Consider the following 23,368-nt stretch of genomic DNA (forward strand, 5'->3'; position numbering starts at 1 on the left):
CCAAAGCTTGAATGAATCCAAAACTTTCATACTCGACGAAATATGACGAAAAAGTTGCGGAAAATATACAACAAATTCGCGAGGGCGACGAAATAGTCGCAAAAATACCGGTCATTACGAAAAACGCATTCGGACGCTTTCGGTCCGTTCGTGAATTAGTAAATCTCCCCCTAGGTATACTTGGTTAAGCCTTTGGTTGCTGACAGGCCACTTAACCTACTGAAAAGGTTATGGGGTCAAAAAACTTGCCTGCTCAACTGAAATATGGGCTCACTTGGATTTCCTTTTCTTTACCCTCATCCTATTATGTCTCCAACCGGACTGGGTGTGGAAGTACTTAATACTGCCAGCTTTGTCTTGCTGAATCTATTTACCTAACCCATTAAGTGTAAAAAGACAATACATTTGCTGTTTAAAAAATATTGTTTCCAGTTTAAGAGCTACTGGTGCCCATTCTGTATACAGTACAATACTGTCATAGCATCCAAGGTTACAGTTGAGCAACAAAAGCTTTAAACCAGATACTCCCAGTGAGGGTTTAGATGAGAGAGACTAGCAATGCTCTACTGTTCAACAGCTGGGATCAAGTTGGTATAGCACTGACCCCTCTTCTCCCCACCCAGTTTTGGTTAAGCCCTATCCCTTAAAATGTACAGAAATGAAAAGTGCCATGAAATAAAACTATTAAGCAGTACATACTTGTATATGCTAAATGCAACCATGAAAAGGAAAATGTTCTTAGAATTCAATGTGCCCTATATAAATTAAATAAAGGAAATACATGAACACTGTGCCCTATGCATCAAAGGTTGCATGGTTCCCCATTGGGCATATTAGTCAAGCCTCAAATCCCTGGGTATACAATAAACAGAAAAGAAATGCAGTTTATCATTTTTTTCTTAATGAAAACTTGTGACGCAATTCTTTTTGACTTTTATACATTGATTTTTTTCTGGCCATGCCTTAATAGGAAAATGATAAATATCCTAATCATATTCATTTTTAAAAGAAACATGGAAACAGATGTATAAAAATGACCAAAAAAAAGTTGCAGGAGGAAAATGACAAATAATCTGGGAGTTCTGCTTTGGCACAGCTAAAGGATAAATGATATGCATGATGCTACGCTCTTGGAAGCCAAATTTGGGTAGGGGCTTACGCTGAAAAATGACTGTGTCAGAAATCAATAGCTGTGCAATACGGAGCTTCAGGGGGGGGTAAAAAAAAAAAAGTACTACCAGCTAGTAATTTGAGATGCTTGCTGTACATTTACTTCTATAAATAATTCACGCAAGTTTGGCTAAATAAAATATAGGCCACGTGCTGTTTCCTGTGAATAATGTTCTGGTCATTTTCCTGCTGCGATCAAGTTCCTTCTCTGTACAGTGAGGGAAGAACAGATTTATCCTGACTTGGGATGTCGCCTCAGCATACAGCAGGCAGCTTTAAGCCACAGAAGTGACACTGAGGAGCAAAACACTGAAAAAGTTAGAATTCGCCCCCAGCAAACTCAGCTTCAATAGCGTCAGGTGTTTGTGCAGGACCAGACAGCCCCCACCCCCAGGCACGATAAACAATGACTGTCTATGGCATCTTACATAATGGCCTCCACTAAGGGTAGGCAGAAGAGGCATGGGCCTAGGGCATCATTTTTGGGGGGCGCAAGAACATTCTGCCTGCCTACTCCTTGTTCCGGGTCTTCTGTACCTCCTGATGCTGGCTGTGGCGCTAAGAACCTTATCATAACTCATCGTCAGTCATGAGTGAGGGGGTACACTCTTCGCTATGTTTCAGCATATCAGTGAATGCTAGGGCCCTTGCAGAAAACAAGGTGAAGTAAAGATGTTTAAGGATCAAATGATTCAGGTCCAACAAAACCTGCATTGACTCTTTGAGCCCCTCTAGCCAGGGCTGCTTTAGGCTACTAGTGGGCCTAGGGCAAAGATTTCATTGTTGAGCCCCACAGCTGCCTCAATAAATTTGCATCAGGACTATGCTCAGGTAGGTAGACATTATTAAGACAGGCAATAAAAAAACTGCCCCAAAGATCTCAGCAAGCAGTTGATTAATATGAGGAGTCTGACATTCTGTGGGATGCTAAACGCAACAGTTGTTACAGGCAGAAGGTCCCCTTCATCTGATGTGTCCTGGGCAAATGGAGCAGAGACGTCTGCTTCAAACCAAGAGTCCCCTGAGTCAGTATTTAGTTTTGTGGGTCACCAGCTGAACATGCAACCTCTCGATTAATTTGGGAACCTTAGATTACATTTTTCGCATCAACATTTTTTTGTCCCTCAGATCGAGACCACATGGTTTGTTTTTACTGTACTAAAGTTGCCAACATCTCATTGCAGAGCTCTCATGCTTGTGGCCACAAACCCAGCATCAGCCGAGGCAATATATCCACGAAAGTTATTGCTTCTCACTGGGGCAACACTGAGCTCTCGCCTGCCCTTAACACGACAGAGCTGCAGATGTGTGATTGTGACATGCTCCATGCATGGTATGGGCCCTCCTCAAACAGATCCCACTGGGTGACTGCTGCCTCATGAGCAACAGAACCCCAACTTATATGGTAATTAGAAGTAACCTTTGAGTTGTTTGCCCTACCTGCAGCTCTGTATTTTATACACTACCTACTTGGCAACTAATATATAAGCACATTGTTCCTGTAGCTGACAAGACACACAAAGGAAATCATAAGCAATAAAAGTTATTATCTTCCTATAGTTCTGGACAGGCATGATTTACAGACATTGCTGCTGGCCCCTGAATAGCGGAAGGTTTCCCTCTGTGACCCACGGGTGCCCAACCAGAGGAACCATTTGAACTTGGCCGTTCATTTCCCCTTGGGCTGCAGTTTGTTTGCAGATTATGAGAAATGGTTCCGTGCTCTCCCGACAATATGGATTTCCTGCACACTGAAACAATTTATGTTGTGTAGATTGTTACCTTAACCCTCAAAAACATTTGCCTGAGTTTGCTTCTGGGTGTGGGGGTGTTTATCTTCCCTGTAAAATAAAATGTTGTCTATTGTATATAAACTAAAAATGAAGTACAAATGATGAAGCGGTAGCTGCAAACTTCATGGCTGAAAGGTCAGAGCAAAAGGATTTAGCTTTAAGGCTCACAGTCTCCAACTTCTGTTATTACAATTCCCAGCCCCCCTGGCTATACAACTTGTTCAAGTTAACTTAGGCCACTCTTAAAGGGATATGCGTATCAGAATTACAAGTCTTTACGTATGCCAGAAAAGTGCCATGTTGTATAGAATAGTGCAGTTTTGAAAGCAAATACAGTATTTTATTCTAACCCTCAGATTTCCAATGTTTCCTTGTAAAAAAGAAAACAGAAGTTCTGTCTTGTTTCTGGCAGGGGTTCTAGATATACAATCTGGATCAACACAGCTATTGCTGGATCAATTCCCTTTCAACGAAACGGCTCACTGACCCTTACCTGAAACAATGGGAGAACATTATATGTGGGCTTGGTTGTAGCAAAGCAAACAAAGCACATGAATAGAGAGGGATACTAGGGTAATCCACCTAGTGGTACAGGTATGGGATCCCTTATCCGGAAACCCATTATCCAGAAAGCTCCGAATTACGGAAAGCCTGTCTCCCATAGACTCCATGTTGATCAAATAATTCAGAATTTTAAAACTGATTTCATTTTTCTCTGTAATAATAAAACAGTATTTTGTAATTGATCCCAACTAAGATATAAATAATCCTTATTGGATGGAAAATAATCCTATTGGGTTTAATTAATGGTTTATTGATTTTTTAGTAGGCTTATGGTATGGAGACCCAAATTACGGAAAGACCCCAGCATTCTGGATAATAATTCTGGTCCTATACCTGTACCTGTTAGTTAGATAATAAGTTACATCAGCAAACTAATGGAGAGAGCTTTACAGTATTTTATGCCAGTGCTCAGCCCGACAGTCGAAAATCCTACTCAGTGCCAGTTAAGGCACCCAGTGTAAATGTTGTAGGAAAGTAGAAGCCAAGGAGAATGAATGAGTTGCAGCAGTAGCACTGATAGCATTCATCGGCTCTAGGGAGAAAATATTGTCCTGTATTGTAACATTACCTGCAATTTAACAATGAAAACTGTATTGCATACAAAGTTGCTATAATGTACCATGGTGCTCTCTACTCCTGCCTGGCCACACTTCAAACCTACTAACGCTGAGGCTCCAAACCCTGACCTTTCATGGTACACCCTGCCTCTTTTATAGTTGTCAGGGCCAGCTTATTTCACCAGGTCCCTAACAGGACTCCTGCTTGTCCCACACTGATAGCAGCCTTGATTGCAAAAATGTAGCTAGCCTATGAAGGCGCATCTTACAGTAAACACAGACCATTCATGAGATGGAGCCAAAGCTAACATTGAGCACAGAACATTCTTGGTGTAAAGAGGCAGTTTACAGTATGCCTAGAACAGTGCTGTCCAACTGACCCCCCTCTGTGTGGCCCCCCACCTGTCTGGCTGCTTTGAAGGCTTACCTTTGTGTAAGATTTAAATGGCATCAGTACTGAGATTAACTGGCCCCCTGCATGGTTCTCACCTCAGCTTCAGGCTGTAATTGTTTAAAAATGCAATCCCCTGTGTTGTTCACACCTTTTAATCCTTGCATTGTTCACCCCCTGCAGTGTTCACACCTCAGGCTCAGGCTGTAATCACCCCCATTGTTCACACCTCAGACATTGTAGGTACTGCCTGGACTATGCTGCCTGTGTGTATGGCACACACAGGGAGCATAGGGTAGGCAGATTATGGCACATGGGCAGCATAGGGCAGGGAAGGTATGGCACACACAGGCAGCATAGGGCAGGGAGGGTATGGCACACACAGGCAGGGTAGGGCAGGTAGAGTATGGCACACACAGGCAGCATAGGGCATTTAGAGTATGGCACACACAGGCAGCATAGGGCATTTAGAGTATGGCACACACAGGCAGCATAGGGCATTTAGAGTATGGCACACACAGGCAGCATAGGGCAGGCAGAGTATGGCACACACAGGCAGCATAGGGCAGGCAGAGTATGGCACACACAGGCAGCATAGGGCAGGCAGAGTATGGCACACACAGGCAGCATAGGGCAGGCAGAGTATGGCACACACAGGCAGCATAGGGCAGGCAGAGTATGGCACACACAGGCAGCATAGGGCAGGCAGAGTATGGCACACCCAGGCAGGGTAGGGCAGGCAGAGTATGGCACACCCAGGCAGGGTAGGGCAGGCAGAGTATGGCACACCCAGGCAGGGTAAGGCAGGCAGAGTGCTGCCTGTGTGTGCCATACTCTGCCTGCCCTATGCTGCCTGTGGGAGGTGAACATGGCAGGAGTTTGTTCTGGGAGTTTGTTAGCAGTTGGAAATAGCCATTAAATGGTCCCTAACATGTGTAATTATGTGCTGGGGGTTGCTGTGCAATCCACAGGGGAGGCATATGGATTTAAGGGTATATCTTAATATGACATAATATAATTCTTTTTTCACTCAGGCTAAAAGGACAGAGCAGGTGTTGAATGAGTCATCACCTAATAAAGAGGTGGAGCTAGGAGTGATCAAGAAGAAGTAACTAATGAGAAATTAGTCCCAATGCCTGTTATTGTCCTCATTTATATAGCAACCAAGGCACTATCCAAGGGTAGGTTTTCTTCTGGATCAGTCTGTTCTGAATGAATATTAATACTTCCTCTTCAATGCCGCAGCCATAACCCATTAATGCCTCCAGGTTGTAACTCCTCCCACTCTCACATGGTCTTGCTATCATTCTGTTTGTTGTATTAGTTTTTTCTACTTTATATGTAAAATTACCAGTTCAATGAGTGTGAAATAATAGAGAGAACAAAAATAACAAATAAATAAAAACACTAAAGTCATTGGATAGGTTAGAATATATAAATGCTTTTAGACATTACAAAGGAACAGGCAGGCTTTCATGGAGGACGCCTGCTGTGACTATTATTAATTAGATTACCGTATTAATGTGACTGGGCAAGTAATTTTAAGAATAAGGCTGTGAAAAATAAATGAAGGAATTTCCCACTGTTGATGAACTTGAGCACTGTGAGTTACTCTGAACCATTAATGGAGATGGAGTGGCTCGTCACTGTTAAGTCACCTAGTTAGTTCTGCATTACTGCAAGCACAGCATAGGGTGCAAGTCCTTCAGATCCACTCCCTGCTGATATACAGAGACAGTATGCTTTAAGCCATTGCACTATTACTGGCTAACAGGCCTAGGGTCCTTGGTTTGATTTCAGCCCAGTCAGTAAACAACTTGTATGTTCTCTCTGGGCTTATGTGAATTTCCTCCAGGTATTCTGGTGTCTTCTTGGTGATATATAATGGATAAAATATAATAAATAGCAAAACAGTGGGATTAACAAGATCCATGATTTGTATGCCAGTTATCATCATAACAAATATATATTTTTGACAACATCCTTACCTTGAAATTGAGTGCAGTGTATAGTCAAACATTAACATGATTAGACTGGACACTAACCCACTGTATCCCATTAGGTGTGCAGCGATCTTCATGGCTCTGGTGCTGATTCTATGAGCCTGGTGCAGACCTATATAGCATCCCACTAAGAGTTAAACTTGCTGGTTATAACAACTAAGTGAAAAAGCTTTTGTGCAAATGATACTGCTTTCTATTTTATAGGGCACTTCAAGGGCCAGTACATAAAGAGCAAGAACACTCAGCTCCTCTTAAATACACAATCAGTGAAAATTAGGAACCAAGTGTCTGCAGAACATCTTTTGCTTTTTCTCATTAAACTCTGGGATAGTATGTATGAGACAAAGTCATTAGACTTTCGAACGTTGACGGGTCTACTGAACCCTTGAAATCTGGCAGCAGAGTGTTAAACCCACAAGCCCTCCGAGGAGGATGCTGCACATTAGGCATTCACCCCTGTATCATCAGTGGGCCATAAAACTCCAAATCAGTAGCAAATGAGGACATCCTTGATTGAACAGACATCTTATACAGAGACATGTCCTTCTCCACATGATTTGCATAATGCAAAAAGGTTGCTCCTTCTGAGAATGTTATGGAAATATCCACACAGCTGTAGCCTCCCCGCTTCCAAAAAATGACAGATTACAGGTCTGCATTCTAAAAGCTCATGCATAGAAATAGCCAAACACTTGGCCAAGAAATCAGAAGCTAAAAATGGATTTGCACTTGACTTACTGACTTTTTTTTGTACATTTGCAAAAATGAACAACAATGAGCAGCTTCTTCCACCCTAGTATGCAACAATCAATACCGTATACTAAATGGGTGAGGTTTGCATTGCTTTGGGTATGTTGGTTTCTTTCTTATAGAAGCACTGTTATGTGCTACAGGCTTTAATTTTACTATGTATTAAGAAAGCTGCACCTTTAAATGAGCAAAACAAAATCTCCCTCTTTTGCTACACATGGGCAGAACTAGTATTGCTGGCATTTGCTTTGCACTTACTGCTAGAACTGATGGCGAAGTCCCCGCAGAGAGCACAGTGAGGTTATGAAATGAAAGGACAAAGTCGTGTGCGTGTGTGCCCAAACAGTACTGGCACAGTGGGGACCTGCTTAGCTTTTTTGACTTCCGAGGACTGCATGCCTCGTCAATAGCCTTACTGCTGCTAGAGAGGAAGCCTGCCGCTGTTATAGAACTGAACTGTGAAAGGAAAGCATGCAATGGTCTTGTGTTTTGAACTTCTGTTCTTCTAAGCGGCCTTCAGCCGAGCTGCACTTGGCGCCCGCTAGATAATTGGGCTTCATTCAAGTTAAATCCATCCAGTTATGTCTGGGTCACCGTGTCTGACATTCTGACAGGCTCTAGAAACTTTCTCTCTCTCTAATCATCTGCTGTGACTCTGAAAGCCGTGATTAACTGTTTAAACAAACCTTAACCTGACCTTGCACTTCTTAATATTAGCCAAAAAATTGGATCTGCCCACTATGATGCAGCAAGTGGGGGGCTAAACTGGGAAACATCTACTTATTTGCTGACATCACCAAACAAGTGGATCTTCTGGCTAGCTTAAGTAAGCCAGCTTTTCCATTGGATCGCTAGAGATATTGGATCTGTGACTTGGAATGTTTGGGACCTGGAGCCTTCCAGATAAGGAATCCTGGTCCCACACAGGTAAGCTGTCTTTCTTTCCTGAATTAGCCAAGCCACTAAAGCCGGCCATACATGCACCGATATTATCGTAAAAATACTTGTTTCTTACGGTATGCGGTGCGTGTATGGTGGCTCGAAGAGGCGACCGATATCGCAGAAGGCTACGGCTATTGGTCGACTCATTGATCGGCCAGGTTAAAAGATTTTGATGGGGTGCCATTCAAGGTGCCAGAGCAAAATCTACATTCAGCGCTGAATCGCCAAGTGGAGGTAACATTTCTATTGTTTCTACCTCCATATCGGACGATTCAGCCCTGAACGTCAATGGAGGATGGGAACAATCTTTCATGCGACCATTGGTCGCACGAAAGATCGTAATTGCTACGTGTATGGCCACCTTAAGGCTTAAGTCTCAGTCTTACAATAAAAGTAACACAATGTCTGCTATAACTTTTTACATTGTCCATTGTCATGGACCAGTCCATTCTGTAACATCAAGCCATTTGCGCACAAAAAGTAAGGCATCTCTAGGCATATCCTTACCTTGGTAGCATGATAAAAGCCTTGCATGTACATAACTGCCAAAAAACAATTATAATGACAGGGGGAAATCTCAGCGTACGCTTATATGGACTCATTTAGGACAGGCAATTCCAGATAAGTTTAAGGGCTGTGGCACATGGGGAGATTATTCACCCGCAACAAATCTCCCTTGTCACGGGCAATCTCCCCAAAATGCCATCCCACCGGCGAAAATGTAAATTGCTAGTGGGATGGCATATGCAGCGCTGTGAATTACCCGAAATCGCGGAAGTTAACTCTCAAGGCAACTTCCGCAATTTTGTGGGCGACTAATCTCCCCGTCTGCCACAGCCCTAAATCTGAAGCAAAGGGAATTTAAAAAGAAAATATATATTAAAATCCAGTCCAAAACATAGGGGTGTATTTATTAACATTAGAGACAAACATCACTGGTGATTTTACCTATAGCAATCAATAAGATCTTTGCTTTTGTTTTCTAACTTGTAGGTGACGGTTCAATTCTGATTGCTGATCGGCTGCTATGGGCAACATCACTGGTGATGTTTGTCTCCAATGTTAATAAATATGCCCCATAATGTAAATTTCTGTCCTACTTCTTAGTTAAGTTTAGCTCTCATTTTATCTGGGAAAAATAAAACACAGCTTGCCTGTATGGGACTGTAAAAAATGGAAATTCTGGGAAAATGTAAAATCTGTAACACTGTCCCCTACATACAGAATAAGCAGAATAGATAATGTCCTTCATCTCCAGGGGGCAGGTCTGAGTGTAGCTTGTAAGGTAGGAAATGTAAAGTAGGTGGTTATAATCGACCAGGAAAGTAACCAATATTTTGGTTGCCACAAATTCTTTTATTCACACCAAAAACAGTTCAGTCTCATCTTGTCGACTGAACTGAAAGAATCTTGTCCCTAAAAAATGAATACAGCACTCTGCAAATAGATATAAGAAGCTAAACTGGGCAGCCCTATAATCCATTCCAAAGGGGACCGGTGTAGAAACTCATTAGCCTACAGACACAAACCTCCTGATTCACAATGAGAGCAAGTAGGCCCAAGCCTACACCCAAACGCCGGAGCTCATTTCAAAACAATGCATTATTCATATAATGCTAATTTCCTAATGATTTCAGTTTTGAATATTTAAATTATTAAAAATTTCTATTAATTATTCATGCAATTTTATTAGAAAATTTGGTAGCTGGGCAGTGAGACTTAATTGTCAAGGTTTATCATGGAAAGCTAATTAGGGCTGGAGACGATGGCCTTGTTAGTTTTGTGTGAAAGACAGACCCCCAATGCTCAGATCCATACCATATAGTGCAAGGGAATGCTACTGGTAAGGACTTTGGATATAAACATCTGTGACTTTTAATTTACGGACGTTCAATATTAACAAAAATATATGAAGCGTATTTAAGATGGTTTCTTTGCACCCTAGATTTTCCATGGACAGCAAATTTCCCCATATCCTCTATCACCCGGCCTAAGGAATACATCAGCCAACACGATTTTCAGTCGGGAGCAAACAAGTGCTATCAGAAGAGGCTTCATGACAGTTACTCATGGTTTTGCACAGAGCCATCACCAGTTAACCCAGTTAATTTTATCAGGGTAGAGTAGCGGCCTTTCAAATCCAAGAATTAAAGAAACAAAAATCCATTTTGGAAAGACTATCCTTGTATAACTGGGAAAAGGCACTAAGCAACCATTTCGTAATTGTAGCTTGCCTGCATGTAACCCGCTACCAAAATGAATGTATTGAGGGTGCTCTGCACAGATGAGAAAATAAAAAGATTCAACTTACTTACAACATGGTATTAAATCAAGGCAGTGGGGCTGGCCCCCAGGGTGGGGAAGCTTGGAGAAGCAGCCGGGGGGTCCTTGGGCTGAAGAGTAACATTAGGAGACAATGCCTATAAAACTTGAAAACCCAGCCTGAAGGTCAATAAGAGAGATGGGGTTGAAACTCATTTGATGATCTACTGTATATATTCTTGGAACTAGAGCAGAAATTACTGATACACATGATTCCCTAAGTGTGTGTTCTGGTTATGAGCTACGGGGGTTGGAGTTCCAAGGTGGTGCTTTCAGTGAAAATGTCTGACAACCAATACATCAGGGTCAAGAAGAAAAGCATTACATCAAGTTGAAAAGAACATTACCTAGTTAATACTTTAATTATTATTCCATATTTATACATAAAGCATAGTGATAAACCTCAAATGCCAAGCCTAGGCAGCATGGAGCACCGCTGTGCTTAATAAACACAAATTACAAGTTCTGTCTCCAGCATGGCCTTTATCAACAAACTCTCAGCAGGGTTATAGATTGCTAGACTACTAAGGTAATATCTACTACAAACAAAATGACAAAGCTTAAGGAAAGGGGTTACAAATGGAAAGTCAAGCTGTACAAGGCTTATGACCCTTGTTTGGAATTACAGAGTAGAGAGAGCTACAATGTACAACAACATCACTGCCTGCCTTATGGGAGCGTTCCCCGCTGTTCTGGAAATTGCAGGCTCTACTCAAAAGATGACACCAAAGCCCTAGAATTACATGGAAATTAGCACAGATTTGCGGTTATGTTTTAAGATGAAAACACTGACTATTCTATAAGCGTTGGGGGTAGCTCCTATACCATCTCTCAAAATGGAGGCGTTACTGCGCAATTAGCCCTTCACTCTAGCAAACAGGTTGGCATTTTTTGGTTTCTCTTTAAAAAAAAAAAAAAAATTTTAAGACCCCAGCAATTATGGCAGGGCACATTATTAGTTACAAAGCTTGCATGACGGCAGCATACTATTTATGAAATCTCTTTTCATTATGCAACAATTTAGTACAATATTGAGTAAATGTAACAAAAAATAGCTCATTAGGGTTTTACTTTTTATTGCTGGTATAAGGGATCCTAATCTATTGTTTGAAGAGGATAAGACACACAAAGTATAAAGGGGTAAAGTGGTTATTCACCATTAAAATAATTTGTAATTGGTCTTCATTTTTTATTGTGGGGTTTTATTTTTAATTATTTAGCTTTTTGTTCAGCAGCTCTCCTGTTTGGAATTTTAGCAGCTATCTGGCTGCTAGGGTTCAAATGGTTTGAATGAGAGATTGGAATATGAATAGAAAAGGGTCTGAATAGAAGCATAAGTAATAAAACATAACAATAACATTGTAGCTTTAAAGGGCAATAGTTTTTTGGCTGCCGGGGTCAGTGACCCACATTTGAAAGCCGGAAAGAGTCAGAAGAAGAATGCAATAACAAGAAAATTTGTGAAAGGCGTTTTGTCATATGCGTCTTTTTTGACACGACTGCGCCAATCTTTATGTGGCCACGCCCAGTTTGACGTGACTGCAACCAATTTGATGTGACGTTTCCCGCTGCAAATTTTCGTGAAACCATTCGCCAGTGGCGAAATGCGGAAATTCACTGCAAATCCATGCCCGCCAAAAAGAAAAATGCTCATCACTAACAGGTTAATCGGGTAACTCCCAAAAAATACAGGTGAGTTGACATTCCTGCAAATACTACAAACACTTCTAAAATCAGACTTTGCTGTAGGAATTTAAAGGGTACTATTAAATGCAATTCTAAAGAAATCAATATATACCATTAAAGGAGAAGGAAAGGCTAATAAAGAGTTAATCTCAAGCTGCAGGCATACCTTCAGTTCTCTCAATAGTGCCCTTAAGTCTCCCCATATTTCACCTGTTCTGATGATCAGAAGCCAAACAGGAAGAAAAAACACTGAGCTGTGTAAAGAAAGTTCCCATAATGCCTCACTACTGCACCGACACCCAGACTAAGCGAACATGCTCAGTTAATAAGACTCTGGGGCCGATTCATTAAAACACAAGTTCAAATCCCGAATGGAAAAAATTTGGATTGGATACGATAATTTCTGAAGATCGAAAAAATCGTATAATAATATCGTATTGGCAATTCGAAAGAACGGTGAAAATATGAATGAACGCTCCAAGCATTCGTGTCTTAATAAATCTCTCCCTATGAGTCAGCTTCCTGCTTATTGGCTCAGATCCACATTCCTAAGGGGGGAGTGAGTTCTTAGCATTCTTGAGGGAGGGGGGAGCTGCATGTCTCTGGCACAGGAATACAGAGACAACAAATCTTTTGACAGAGAAGTCAGTGCAGCGTTTCTGTGAGTGCTTATGACTGTATTTACATAGACCTTTCTGATAAAGCTTACTTTACCTTTAAAACATACAAATTTTATCAAAATTTAAAACAGTCACCTTCCCACATTGGCCACATTTGAATACAGATATGAGAAATGGGCAGCATAGGCTGCAAATATATTTACATTTGGTAAAGAATATAAATAGAATAGAATAACTAAAATGATAAAACTGACTATAGAGGCTTGATAAACCTGTGGAGTAAGCAGTTACAAGTCTGTATCTATATAATGGGGAAGCATCACTATGGAAATGGAAAGGTGTTGATTGTACGTATGGGAACTGGGGAAGCTGCAGGCTACTGGGCTGATGGGCAATGCCACTAATAAGCCTGTCTAGCACTGCATGCAGTTAAGCAACACTGTTCAGGAGGCAATTGAACAAAGTAGAAAATACAGACAATAGACATTACATCAATGGAGTCTGTACTGTCGACACTGTACCTGTCTGTTAGTCAAACTAGAAGTGAAAAGTCCCTGACTGCCTGGGAGGGATGCCACAATTAATAAAACAAGCAGATGTTTCTATAAGGCTATCGAGGACAAAATCTATTTTACATGGCGTATGTATTATTCAGTTCTGACTGTGGATTTACAGAAAATGAATTCTCAGGCATAAGAGCTCGGTTTGACAGCAGGAAACCCTTTTTCTAAGCTCATGTTTTATTGACTCATTTAGAAAAATTGGTTTCCACGACAAATCTCCCATTTTCAGGCCCGCCTTTTAAATTTGTATGGTTGCAGCTTATTATAAAGCGCTAGTCTATGCAGCAAGTGTGACTGCCGCCAACATAATGAAATCATCTAATGGAGGCATACTGGCTGATGGAAGAAAAGCCAGCTTTTAGAGGGTGCACGGAAGTCAGAAAGAAACTTCAAACTAAGTTTTAGTTTCTACTAGTTTCTATGTGCCAGTTCATTTGGGATCTCACTGAAGGCAGGGTACAGAAATAATATTCAAATACAATATCATATGCTGCACACATAAGCTATATACCAAGTACAGTATTTCAGGCTTTACTTTCCCTTTATTGTACTAAGAAAAAACTAGTAAATTCACCCTCAGCATACAAACATTTGTATCTGCATATCTGTGTATTCACTGTAAACGTGGCGCTTTTTATACTGCTTTAGTATTAGGTCTCTAAATCTACAGTGCTAATAGAAGCTATATGAGTTTACAGCAGACACTGGTTATTTTCCATAGTCGGGGTCATTATAGTTACTGAACTTTTCTTGCAGAAGATGTCACATACCTTACTGTCTTGGCCCCAGGTCACAAAGTACAAATGCCTGGCCAAGTGTTCTTCATTGCACGTCGTAGGTTAAACTTTCCTGGTATCTGGTTACTCTCTACCAGCTCGTCTTTGAGACATGTTCCTTTATGCAGCCTTGTTTCCATTCAGTACTTGCCCACTTGCTCTTACGTGGGCACGTGTGATAAATAAAGAAGTGTGCACTCAATTTGAACAAGGCAATATAGAGACTGTTTCACTCACTCTGCAGGAGGTATTGCCCTATCCCAAAATCAAAATGCACAATAAAAACATGATTCACTTGTACCACTGTGCCCTCATAAGAAGTCACAAGCAGCATTGATGCTTGCCTCTTCCTGACTTATGTTGACTGTGCCTGCATCCCTGCACAAACTGATATCTATTGGCAAGCACATGTAACTGTGCAACTGTATAGGACAACGTTCCCCTGTGGGACAATGTTTACCTCTACAATCACCCTGTTTATTGACAAACTGGTAACACACACAATGTGCTACACTGATAAAGGCAATCTATAAACTGGTAATGAACATGAGAACATGTTGTAAGGTGTAACAATCACGTGTCCCACAATTAAAGTCTCTAAGAAGTAAATCAGCTGTAGATTGCAGCCTTCTCTAAACACAAGGAACACAAGGCTTATTCTCAACTCGCAGGGCAAGAATCAGCCCCTACACTCAAATTAGCTTTCGGATATACGTGTATCCGGAGTCACTGTATCAGGCTGGTCACCTTTAATCCCTCAAAAAGTGCTGAGATGAAGTTGAATCCCTAACAGAATCCTGGATTAAGAGTATCCTGTAGAGCAAATAATTAATTATATGGGCCCCTCAATACTTTGCACATTAAGGGGATTAGCAGCACAGACACAACTTTTTATCATCCTTCCCACTAAAATACTATATAACCCATTTAAGAGAGGAATACTTAGTTCCATGTGCATAATATCCAAGGACATTCACTAGTTTGGGTTCTGCCCTCAAGACTTAAAAAAAAAGACCAAGGCAATTCAGCAGCAATTACATTAATCATTCCGACTTACATGTTATTGTCCAATGGTGCTTAGGCCGTTTGTACAGGTTATTGAAATCTGATTAATTTTGATTAATATTTTTTTTTTTACACTGAGTTAAAGTTCTCATTAATGAAGAATGGAATTTAAGTGTTCCGACCAAAATCCTTATCGCTCTCGAGTTGCTCAAGTTGCAAGAAAAGTGTCAAACGCTTTCACAGCTTCTATTTCTTTTGGAAATTGTTCCAATTACTGAGGGATGATGGCGGGATGCTGGAAGTTGTATTTCAACATGCTCTGTAGGCCAAAGGGTGTTTGAGTCTCGTCTAAGCTAACAGGCAGATTCTGTTCTAAGATAAAGGCAGATTCTGTTAATGCCTTTAAGAGGGGCCTGGATGAGTTTTTGAACAATCAGAATATCCAAGGGTATTGTGATACTAATATCTACCGTTAGTATTACTGGTTGTATATATAGTTATGTATGTGAGTGTATAGATTGGTAAGTGTGGGTTGTGTGTGCTGGGTTTACTTGGATAGGTTGAACTTGATGGACTCTGGTCTTTTTTCAACCCTATGTAACTATGTAACTAACTATGTAACAGTGCCTCCTGATACACAGGAAACATGGCCAGGTGTAACTGGGGTTAATTGACATGTCAATAAATTCAATTCTACATATAAAATAAGTATCTCATAGTGTATCAACTGTATCATAAGCATTTGGATGAATTGAGTGATTCAATCAGTTAAATTGTAAGCTCTATGGGGCAGGGACCTCCTTCCTACTGTGTTTCTTACCACATGACACTTAATATCTCCATATTATATTTTATTATAATGTTTGCCTCCCTGTGTGTACACTGCAGTGTATCCTGGTAGTGCTCTACTATAAACAGGGAAACAGGGGATGTTTTTGATGGAGTAATAAGGGCAGCAGTAACTTTTTTGGCAGTGTAAGCATTGCCTTTAACTACAAATATGTTAGGTTGCAGCTTTGTGCACACCCACCACTAAACCTCTGACTAAAGGGGGAGTCTCTGGCCCTGTGTTTCAAGGACCTCTCTGGTTGCTTTGAGTGTTGGGAGAGACCCAAGTCATACTGCGGTTCTGTGTTTAGGCAGTCAGGGGCAGGAGGTCCTGAATGTAAGTTAGGAGTGTAAGCTTTGAAACACAAAGCGTGGCCCGGAGTTAGAGGCCCCAATCATGAGCTCTCTTACTAGGGGGTCTGCCACAATTTAGTTCATTATTATGGGGGTTTTTTTGCCATGAAGTAGTGTTCAACACAGTGTATATGTATAGAGACACATAAACATACATATATATATACTGTATATAACTCTGCGGCACATTTTATTAATATATATATATATATATATATATATATATATATATATATATATATCACAAATAAGGGTACCCAAGATACACGATTTCTTACAGTAGTCAGCAAGATCAACAAGAGAGTGGAATTCTAAAACAATTTGCAATTGGTCTTCATTTTTTATTATTTGTGTTTCTTAATTATTTAGCTTTTTAATGAGCAACTCTCTAGTTTGGAATTTTAGCAGCTACATGGTTGCTAGGGTTCAAATAACTGGAATATGAATAAGATGGGTCTGAATATAAAGATAAGTAATAAACACAAGTAACAAGAACAATGAAATTGTAGCCTCTAAAGAGCAATAGTTTTGTTTTTTTTTAACTGTGAGGTCAATGACCCCCTTTTGAATGCTGGGAAATGTCAGAAGAGGAAAGTATGTAATAAAAATTATATGAAATGATAAAAAGCAAAGAGTTAAGGAGAACTAGCCATTCTATAACATACTAAAGGTTAACTTACAGGTGAACCACCTCTTTAAAGGAGAAGGAAAGGTAAAAACTAAGTAAGTTTTATCAGAAAGGTCTATGTAAATACAGCCATAAGCACTCACAGAAAGTTCTCTGTCAAAAAAATTGTTGTCTCTGTTTTCCTGTGCCAGAGACATGCAGTTTTCTGCTCTCTCCTGCTCCCCCCCTCCCTCAAGAATGCTAAGAACTCACTCCCCCCCCCCCTTAGGAATGTGGATCTGAGCCAATCAGCATGAAGCTGACTCATAGTCTAACTAACTGAGCATGTACACTGGTCTTGATTTTGGTGAAGGAGTGAGGCATTATGGGAACTTTCTTTACACAGCTCAGCGTTTTTTCTTCCTGTTTGGCTTCTGATCATCTGAACGGGAGAAATATGGGGAGACTTAAGGACACTATTGAGAGAACTGAAGGTATGCCTGCAGCTTGAGATTAACTCTTTATTAGCCTTTCCTTCTCCTTTAACATAGATAGTGGCCTAGTTGGAACTGAACAAAGAAAGGGGAAAATTGTTTCATACTTACCGTAATTTTCCTTTCCTGGTCATCCCCACGGCAGCATGTCAAAACACACGGGTATGCACTCCTCTGTCAGCTACAGCAGAAGAAAACAACCACGCCCCCAATCAGCATAAGTACCTCCCCAACACCGGTCTCCTTCGTCTTAGTTTAAAGCTGAAAAATATGAACAGAAAAATTAAGAGGGCGGGCATGCTGCCGTGGGGATGACCAGGAAAGGAAAATTACGGTAAGTATGAAACAATTTTCCCCTTTCCTGGTCATCCCCAGGCAGCATGTCAAAACACACGGGTAAATACCAGAGCAATAAACAGGGAGGGATGATTGCAAGACATTTATTTTTGAGACACAGACAAAACAGACTGCCCAAACTGAGCATCTGCTGCAGACAATACATCTAGCTTATAGTGCTTAATAAAGGTATTAGTGGAAGCCCAAGTAGCTGCTCTGCAAATGGATTCTACCGAAACTCCTGCCTCCACTGCCCAAAAGGCTGCAATACTTCTGGTTGAGTGAGCTCGCACCGCTCTAGGAGATGACCTGCCCTGTTCCTTGTAGGCTTGAAGGATGGTTTTAACAATCCAACTGCTCAAAGTAGACTTTGCTGCCGCTTCTCCTTTTCTTGACCCTGCCGGTACCACGAAGAGTCTCTGAGACTTTCTTAAGGACTTTGTCCTGTCGATGTAGACCTGAAGACATCTCCTAACATCCAAGGAACTCTGCCCATTCTCAACAGGTAAGGTTGGTAAAATAATAGGTTCATTAACATGGAATCTTGAGAGGACTTTAGGCAAGAAGGACGGAACAGTTCTTAACACAACTTTTTCTTCATGAAAAATGGTATAGGGTTGATCTACAGACAGAGCTTGCAGCTCCCCAACTCTTCTTGCTGAAGTCACGGCCACCAAGAACACCGTCTTGAGGGATAACCACCAGAGAGGAATCTGATCAATGGGTTCAAAAGGAGCAGCTGAAAGAGCCTGAAGGACCAACGGCAAATCCCAAGGTGGAGAGGATTTCTTTACAGGAGGTTTCACTCTCAAAACGGCTTTGAAAAATTGCTCTATCAAGGGGTCTTCAGCCCACCTTTCTCCTAACACTGCAGACAAGGCAGAGATCTGTACTTTTAAGGAACTTAAACTTAGCCCGTAATCTAAGCCTGCTTGCAGAAACTCCAGAATCATGGGTGTAGAAGGTTGCAAAGGATCAAGATTCTTCTCTCTGGCCCAGGAAACGAACCGCTGCCATATTCTATGGTAAGTATTAGACGTTCCAGGCCTCCTGGCCTTCAACAGAGTATTAATCACTTGGTCAGAGCATCCCCGTCGCCTAAGTCTGGACTTCTCAACCTCCATGCCGCAAGATTGAGACTGCTGAGATTCGGATGAAGAAACGGGCCCTGCATTAAGAGATCCTCCATCAAAGGCAATCTCAGGGGTTGACAAATGCATAATCGTCTGAGGAGGGGATACCATGGCCTGCGTGGCCAATCTGGAATTATGGCTATCACGTCCATGTGAGAGACAAGAATCTTCCTCAGAACTTTGAAGATGATCGGGAATGGAGGGAAGATGTAAGCCCAGAGGTTCCGCCAGTTCTGGGAAAAGGCATCGATTCCCACTGCTCGAGCTGATGGGACTCTGGAGAAAAAATGTTTGATCTTGTAGTTCTTCTCCGAAGCCATGAGGTCTATATGGGGAAGGCCCCACAGAGAGGTTATCCATTGGAAGATGCTTGTTTTGAGCTCCCATTCTCCTCTCTGGAACAAGGTTCTGCTTAAGGCATCCGCCTGATAATTCTTGTCCCCCGGAATATGAACTGCTGTTATCTCCAACAAATTGCTCTGAGCCCAATTCATGATAGGACTGACTTCCCTCATCAATCTACTGCTGCTGCCTGTTCCCCCTTGCTTTCTTATGTAGGACACTGCTGACATATTGTCCGATCTTATTTTCACCGAAGTCCCTGATAGGACTGGTCTGAGGACTTCCAAGGCTTCCCGAATCGCTCTCAACTCCAAGACGTTGGATGGGAGATGAGACAAGTCCGACCTCCACTGACCCTGAATCGCCATCTCTTCTACATGCGCTCCCCAACCCTGACCCGAGGCATCTGTGAAGACTTCCACCCATTCGGGCTCGGCCAGGGGATACCCTCTGCGAAGGTTGCTGGGACTCTGCCACCATAAGAGATGTCTCTTCACCTTCCAAGACAGGGGAATCATCTGAGACCAATCCTGAAGATAACGATTCCAGTGAGAGAGGAAAAAACTTTGAAACGGTCTCATTCTCCACCTTGCCCATTTCACAAGACCCAAGGTGGATGTTAGGAGACCCAAAAAAGCCATGTATTCTCTGGCCGACAGGACTGAAGTAAACATCAACTGCTCTGCTCTCCTCGATAGCATCAGGATCTTCTGTTGAGGCAAGGACACCATACCTATCCTGGTGTTGAAAAGTGCCCCCAGATAAATAATTGTCTGAGAGGGCTCCGGTTGACTCTTGGCTTCGTTCACTAACCACCCGAAGCGGGTCAGTGTATTCCTGACCAAGGCTACATGATGCAGGAGGGTAGATCTTTCTCTCGCCACAATGAGAAGGTCGTCTAAATAGTGGTAGACTTCCACACCTTCCCTCCTCATCTTTGCTACCAGGACGACTAGAACCTTGGTAAATTTCCTTGGTGCGGTAAAAAGGTGCTCTTTCCTCCTGAGGATTTTGCAATGATATCATCTAGGCTTTTACCAAACAATCGTTTACCCTCATAGGGCAATTTACACAGCGTATTTTTGGAGGCGGTATCCGCATACCATGAGCGAAGCCATAATGCTCTGCGGGCAGCAACCGAATACATAAGATTACGAGCCGATAATCTAGAAAGATCAATAGCAGCTTCAAGGCAAAACTCTGCGGCCTTCTTGAGATCTAAAAGGGCTTGAGCAATCTTCTCTCTAGGAGAATCCTCCAGAACTGCTTGTTCAATGTTGTCTGCCCAAATGGAAATTGCTTTAGAAACTGAAACTATGGACACAGAAGGCTTACAAGCTGCCCCAGCCGTCATGAATAACTTTTTCAGTTCAGTTTCCATACGTCTGTCCATCGGGTGTTTTAAGGCTGAAATATCGTCAATTGGAAGCACCGTCTTCTTTGATAAGCGTGCCACCGGGGCATCAACAGTGGGAAGATTCTCCCATAATTCTAGATCTTCCAGAGAAAAAGGATACAACTGAGCAATTTTAGCCTCCACAGGGGTCTTTTTAGGACCTTTAGCCCATTCTTGATTCATAATGTCTTTAATTTCAGGATGCACAGGAAAAAATGGCTTTTTCTTCTTAGAAAAAAAGGAGGATATGGAAGATTCAGGCTGAGGGACCTCCAGACTAAGGGTTCTTCTCACCGCTTTAATTAAAGAAGGAACAAGTTTAGTTTCAAAACACTGAGACTCATCTTCATCATCATCCTCCTCATCAGAAAAGGAACATTCACCTTCATCCCCAGAAGATAATACAATTTTAGACTGCGCAGATGGCTCTTTACTACCCGGAAGGTTTTTTAGGCTTTCAGATACTGCTTCTCTAACCCAGTCTCTGATAATGGATTGATCCACTGGAGCGACAGCAGAAGTGGAGGGTCTCTCAGGATAACTAGCATGAGAGAGAGCAGGAGTAGCAGATAAATTCTTGCTAAGGTCTCTGGTAGCATACTCCTCCAAACATATCTGGCATAATCTTCTACCCTTGATAGCAGAATTATCACACGCTTTACACATCCTTAACTCCTTATCCTCTTTGCCATGATGCTTATCCCTTTTAGACACAGGCTCCTCCACAGGGACAGAATCACTAAGAAAAAAATAGTGATATAAATATACAGGCAGCTCTTTTCGGAGATAGGAAAAAGGGAGGTAAATTGAAGTGGGTTTGCACTCACCCTGAAGTCCTAGAAGCGGCGCGTTTAGAGGCAGCTGGCTCCATGTTGAACAGCACACTACTAAGGGCAAAGTTGCCAGCACCATGCACAACTTAACTACAGGTGCACACCTCTATGATGTCATCAGCAGTCGCCTCCAGACAGCAGAAGCACACTGTGCTTAGACCTGCCCACGGCAAGGAAAACCCCCACCGCACAGGGTTCCCAGCACACACAGCCTGAGCTGATAACGGCATGGGCTTCGGGTGGAGAGAAGCTGCAGAGAACTGCACCCGGTAATCGGATCCCTGCTGGGATCAGTGAGTGCAAACCCCTCCCCCAAACAGCTGACAGAAGAAAACAAAGACGAAGGAGACCGGTGTTGGGGAGGTACTTATGCTGATTGGGGGCGTGGTTGTTTTCTTCTGCTGTAGCTGACAGAGGAGTGCATACCCGTGTGTTTTGACATGCTGCCTGGGGATGACCAGGAAAACTAGTTGTATTAGGCGGCAGCAGCCTGGCAGAAGTCAGTTTGTCCCTATCTTGTCTCTTACAGAAGAATGATACATCCCCCCATGATATAATCAAAGGGAAGATATTTGAAATCACTGAAATTGTTTCTGATGTAGCATCCAACTAATTTATATTTATGTACCTAAATGTATCATTTCAGTGAAATAACCAATCCAACCTGAATCAACTATCAAGAGCACAATGAATATTTCCTTTCATGCGAGTTTCTATACCTAACATATTCCATTTTATATGAGCAAACTGCCATTAAAGGATGGAATGTGAAGGTCGGAACGTGCCACTTTGTGAAATAACAATCCCGTCCTTCTAACTGCTCTGCTTTACAGGAATGTGCAGCCTGTAGCGCTACTTGCTTGTATATTTGTATTCCTCTAATATATTTTGGTCCCTCGGAAATGACTTTAAGGCTTTGTTTTTGTGATTATTTCTCTGCTTCTGGATAAAGCTAACATTTAATTTTCACAGCTGGCATATCAAATGTACCCGGGAGTCGCTAAAAATAAGTTTGTTTGGAATAAAGGTTTCATCCATTGAAAGTATATATTTATGTCTTTGAAATGTCACACACAGATAAGAACAACACTTTCCATTCTTTATTTATTCATAGAGAGTTCACTTTCAAGACTATTTGATATTCCAATGGAATACGGCCCCCAAACTTACCGAGCAGAAGATGACACACAAACCCAAGCAGGTTTTGTATTAGAATGGCGGCTGGTTACGCTATTGGCTACGTGCTAAATGTACAACCTTATTGCTTCATTTTTTTGGAAGCAGCAATAACCTTGTGCGGAGATTGGAAAAAAAAACCACTATCTACTATAGATGCTCGCCATTGTTGCCTCGCAATTTGCAAGTGGTGCAACAAAATTTGCAGCGACAGGGATTTTATTGTGTTGGCCAAAATGCCTGTAAAATTCCGAAGAGGGAGAGCAGAGTTTAACCGCTGCTGATTTATCTGCCAGCTCCTTCAGACTGCTGCCTGCCACTGGCTGCTCTCACCACTCCATGTATACAGTCGCCTGGTGCCATTGTGTTACCCACATGCTTAATTCATTTTACCCAAAGCAATGAATGAGAGAATGGGGATTTCTATACTGGTCATAGCTGGTGATAGTGTACCATTAGTTACTTACCATATGTATGCACAGAAATAGCAATTATTGCTGGACTAGAATTGCCATACTGATGTCCAGGTCGATTGGACAGATATATTATTTACTCCAATAGAAAGCAGATCTGTTTGTTAAAGGTCAAGGAAACCTTTAAAACAAGCAGGTTGCATGGTAACATTCTACTTTCAACTAGTGCAGTGAATTTACTGCCCCCAATGTTCATGTTCAATATTTCTGTGCGCTGCATTAATCCAAACATTTTCTTTACATTATGGCAACGA

General features: G+C 41.8%; 3 protein-coding genes across 8 annotated transcripts in view; all 3 read right to left on the reverse strand.

Annotated features, from left to right (window-relative positions):
* Positions 1–23,368, reverse strand: part of mad1l1 (mitotic arrest deficient 1 like 1) — a 494,211-nt gene that overhangs the window by 150,031 nt on the left and 320,812 nt on the right.
* LOC116407665 lies at positions 17,540–19,303 on the reverse strand. Its single transcript, XM_031893422.1, has 2 exons — positions 17,995–19,303; positions 17,540–17,686 (listed from the first exon to the last, which is right to left on the reverse strand). The coding sequence occupies exons 1-2, from the start codon at positions 19,279–19,281 to the stop codon at positions 17,681–17,683; spliced, it is 1,293 nt and encodes a 430-aa protein (XP_031749282.1). The 5' UTR covers positions 19,282–19,303; the 3' UTR covers positions 17,540–17,680.
* Positions 17,850–21,880, reverse strand: LOC101733799 (lamina-associated polypeptide 2, isoforms alpha/zeta-like). Its single transcript, XM_031893423.1, has 2 exons — positions 21,460–21,880; positions 17,850–21,371 (listed from the first exon to the last, which is right to left on the reverse strand). Exons 1-2 carry the CDS (start codon positions 21,501–21,503, stop codon positions 20,189–20,191), a joined length of 1,227 nt encoding a protein of 408 aa, XP_031749283.1. The 5' UTR covers positions 21,504–21,880; the 3' UTR covers positions 17,850–20,188.

The sequence above is a fragment of the Xenopus tropicalis genome, chromosome 9 (assembly GCF_000004195.4).
Source record: "Xenopus tropicalis strain Nigerian chromosome 9, UCB_Xtro_10.0, whole genome shotgun sequence".
Lineage (NCBI taxonomy): Eukaryota > Metazoa > Chordata > Amphibia > Anura > Pipidae > Xenopus > Xenopus tropicalis.

Coding starts and splice junctions, on each gene's coding strand:
- LOC116407665 (XM_031893422.1), bottom strand. CDS start 19,281: ATGGGAGCTCAAAACAAGCATCTTCCAATGGATAACCTCTCTGTGGGG.
- LOC101733799 (XM_031893423.1), bottom strand. CDS start 21,503: ATGGAGCCAGCTGCCTCTAAACGCGCCGCTTCTAGGACTTCAGG. Junction 21,372..21,459: donor GCCGCTTCTAGGACTTCAGG/GTGAGTGCAAAC, acceptor TTTTTTTCTTAG/TGATTCTGTCCCTGTGGAGG.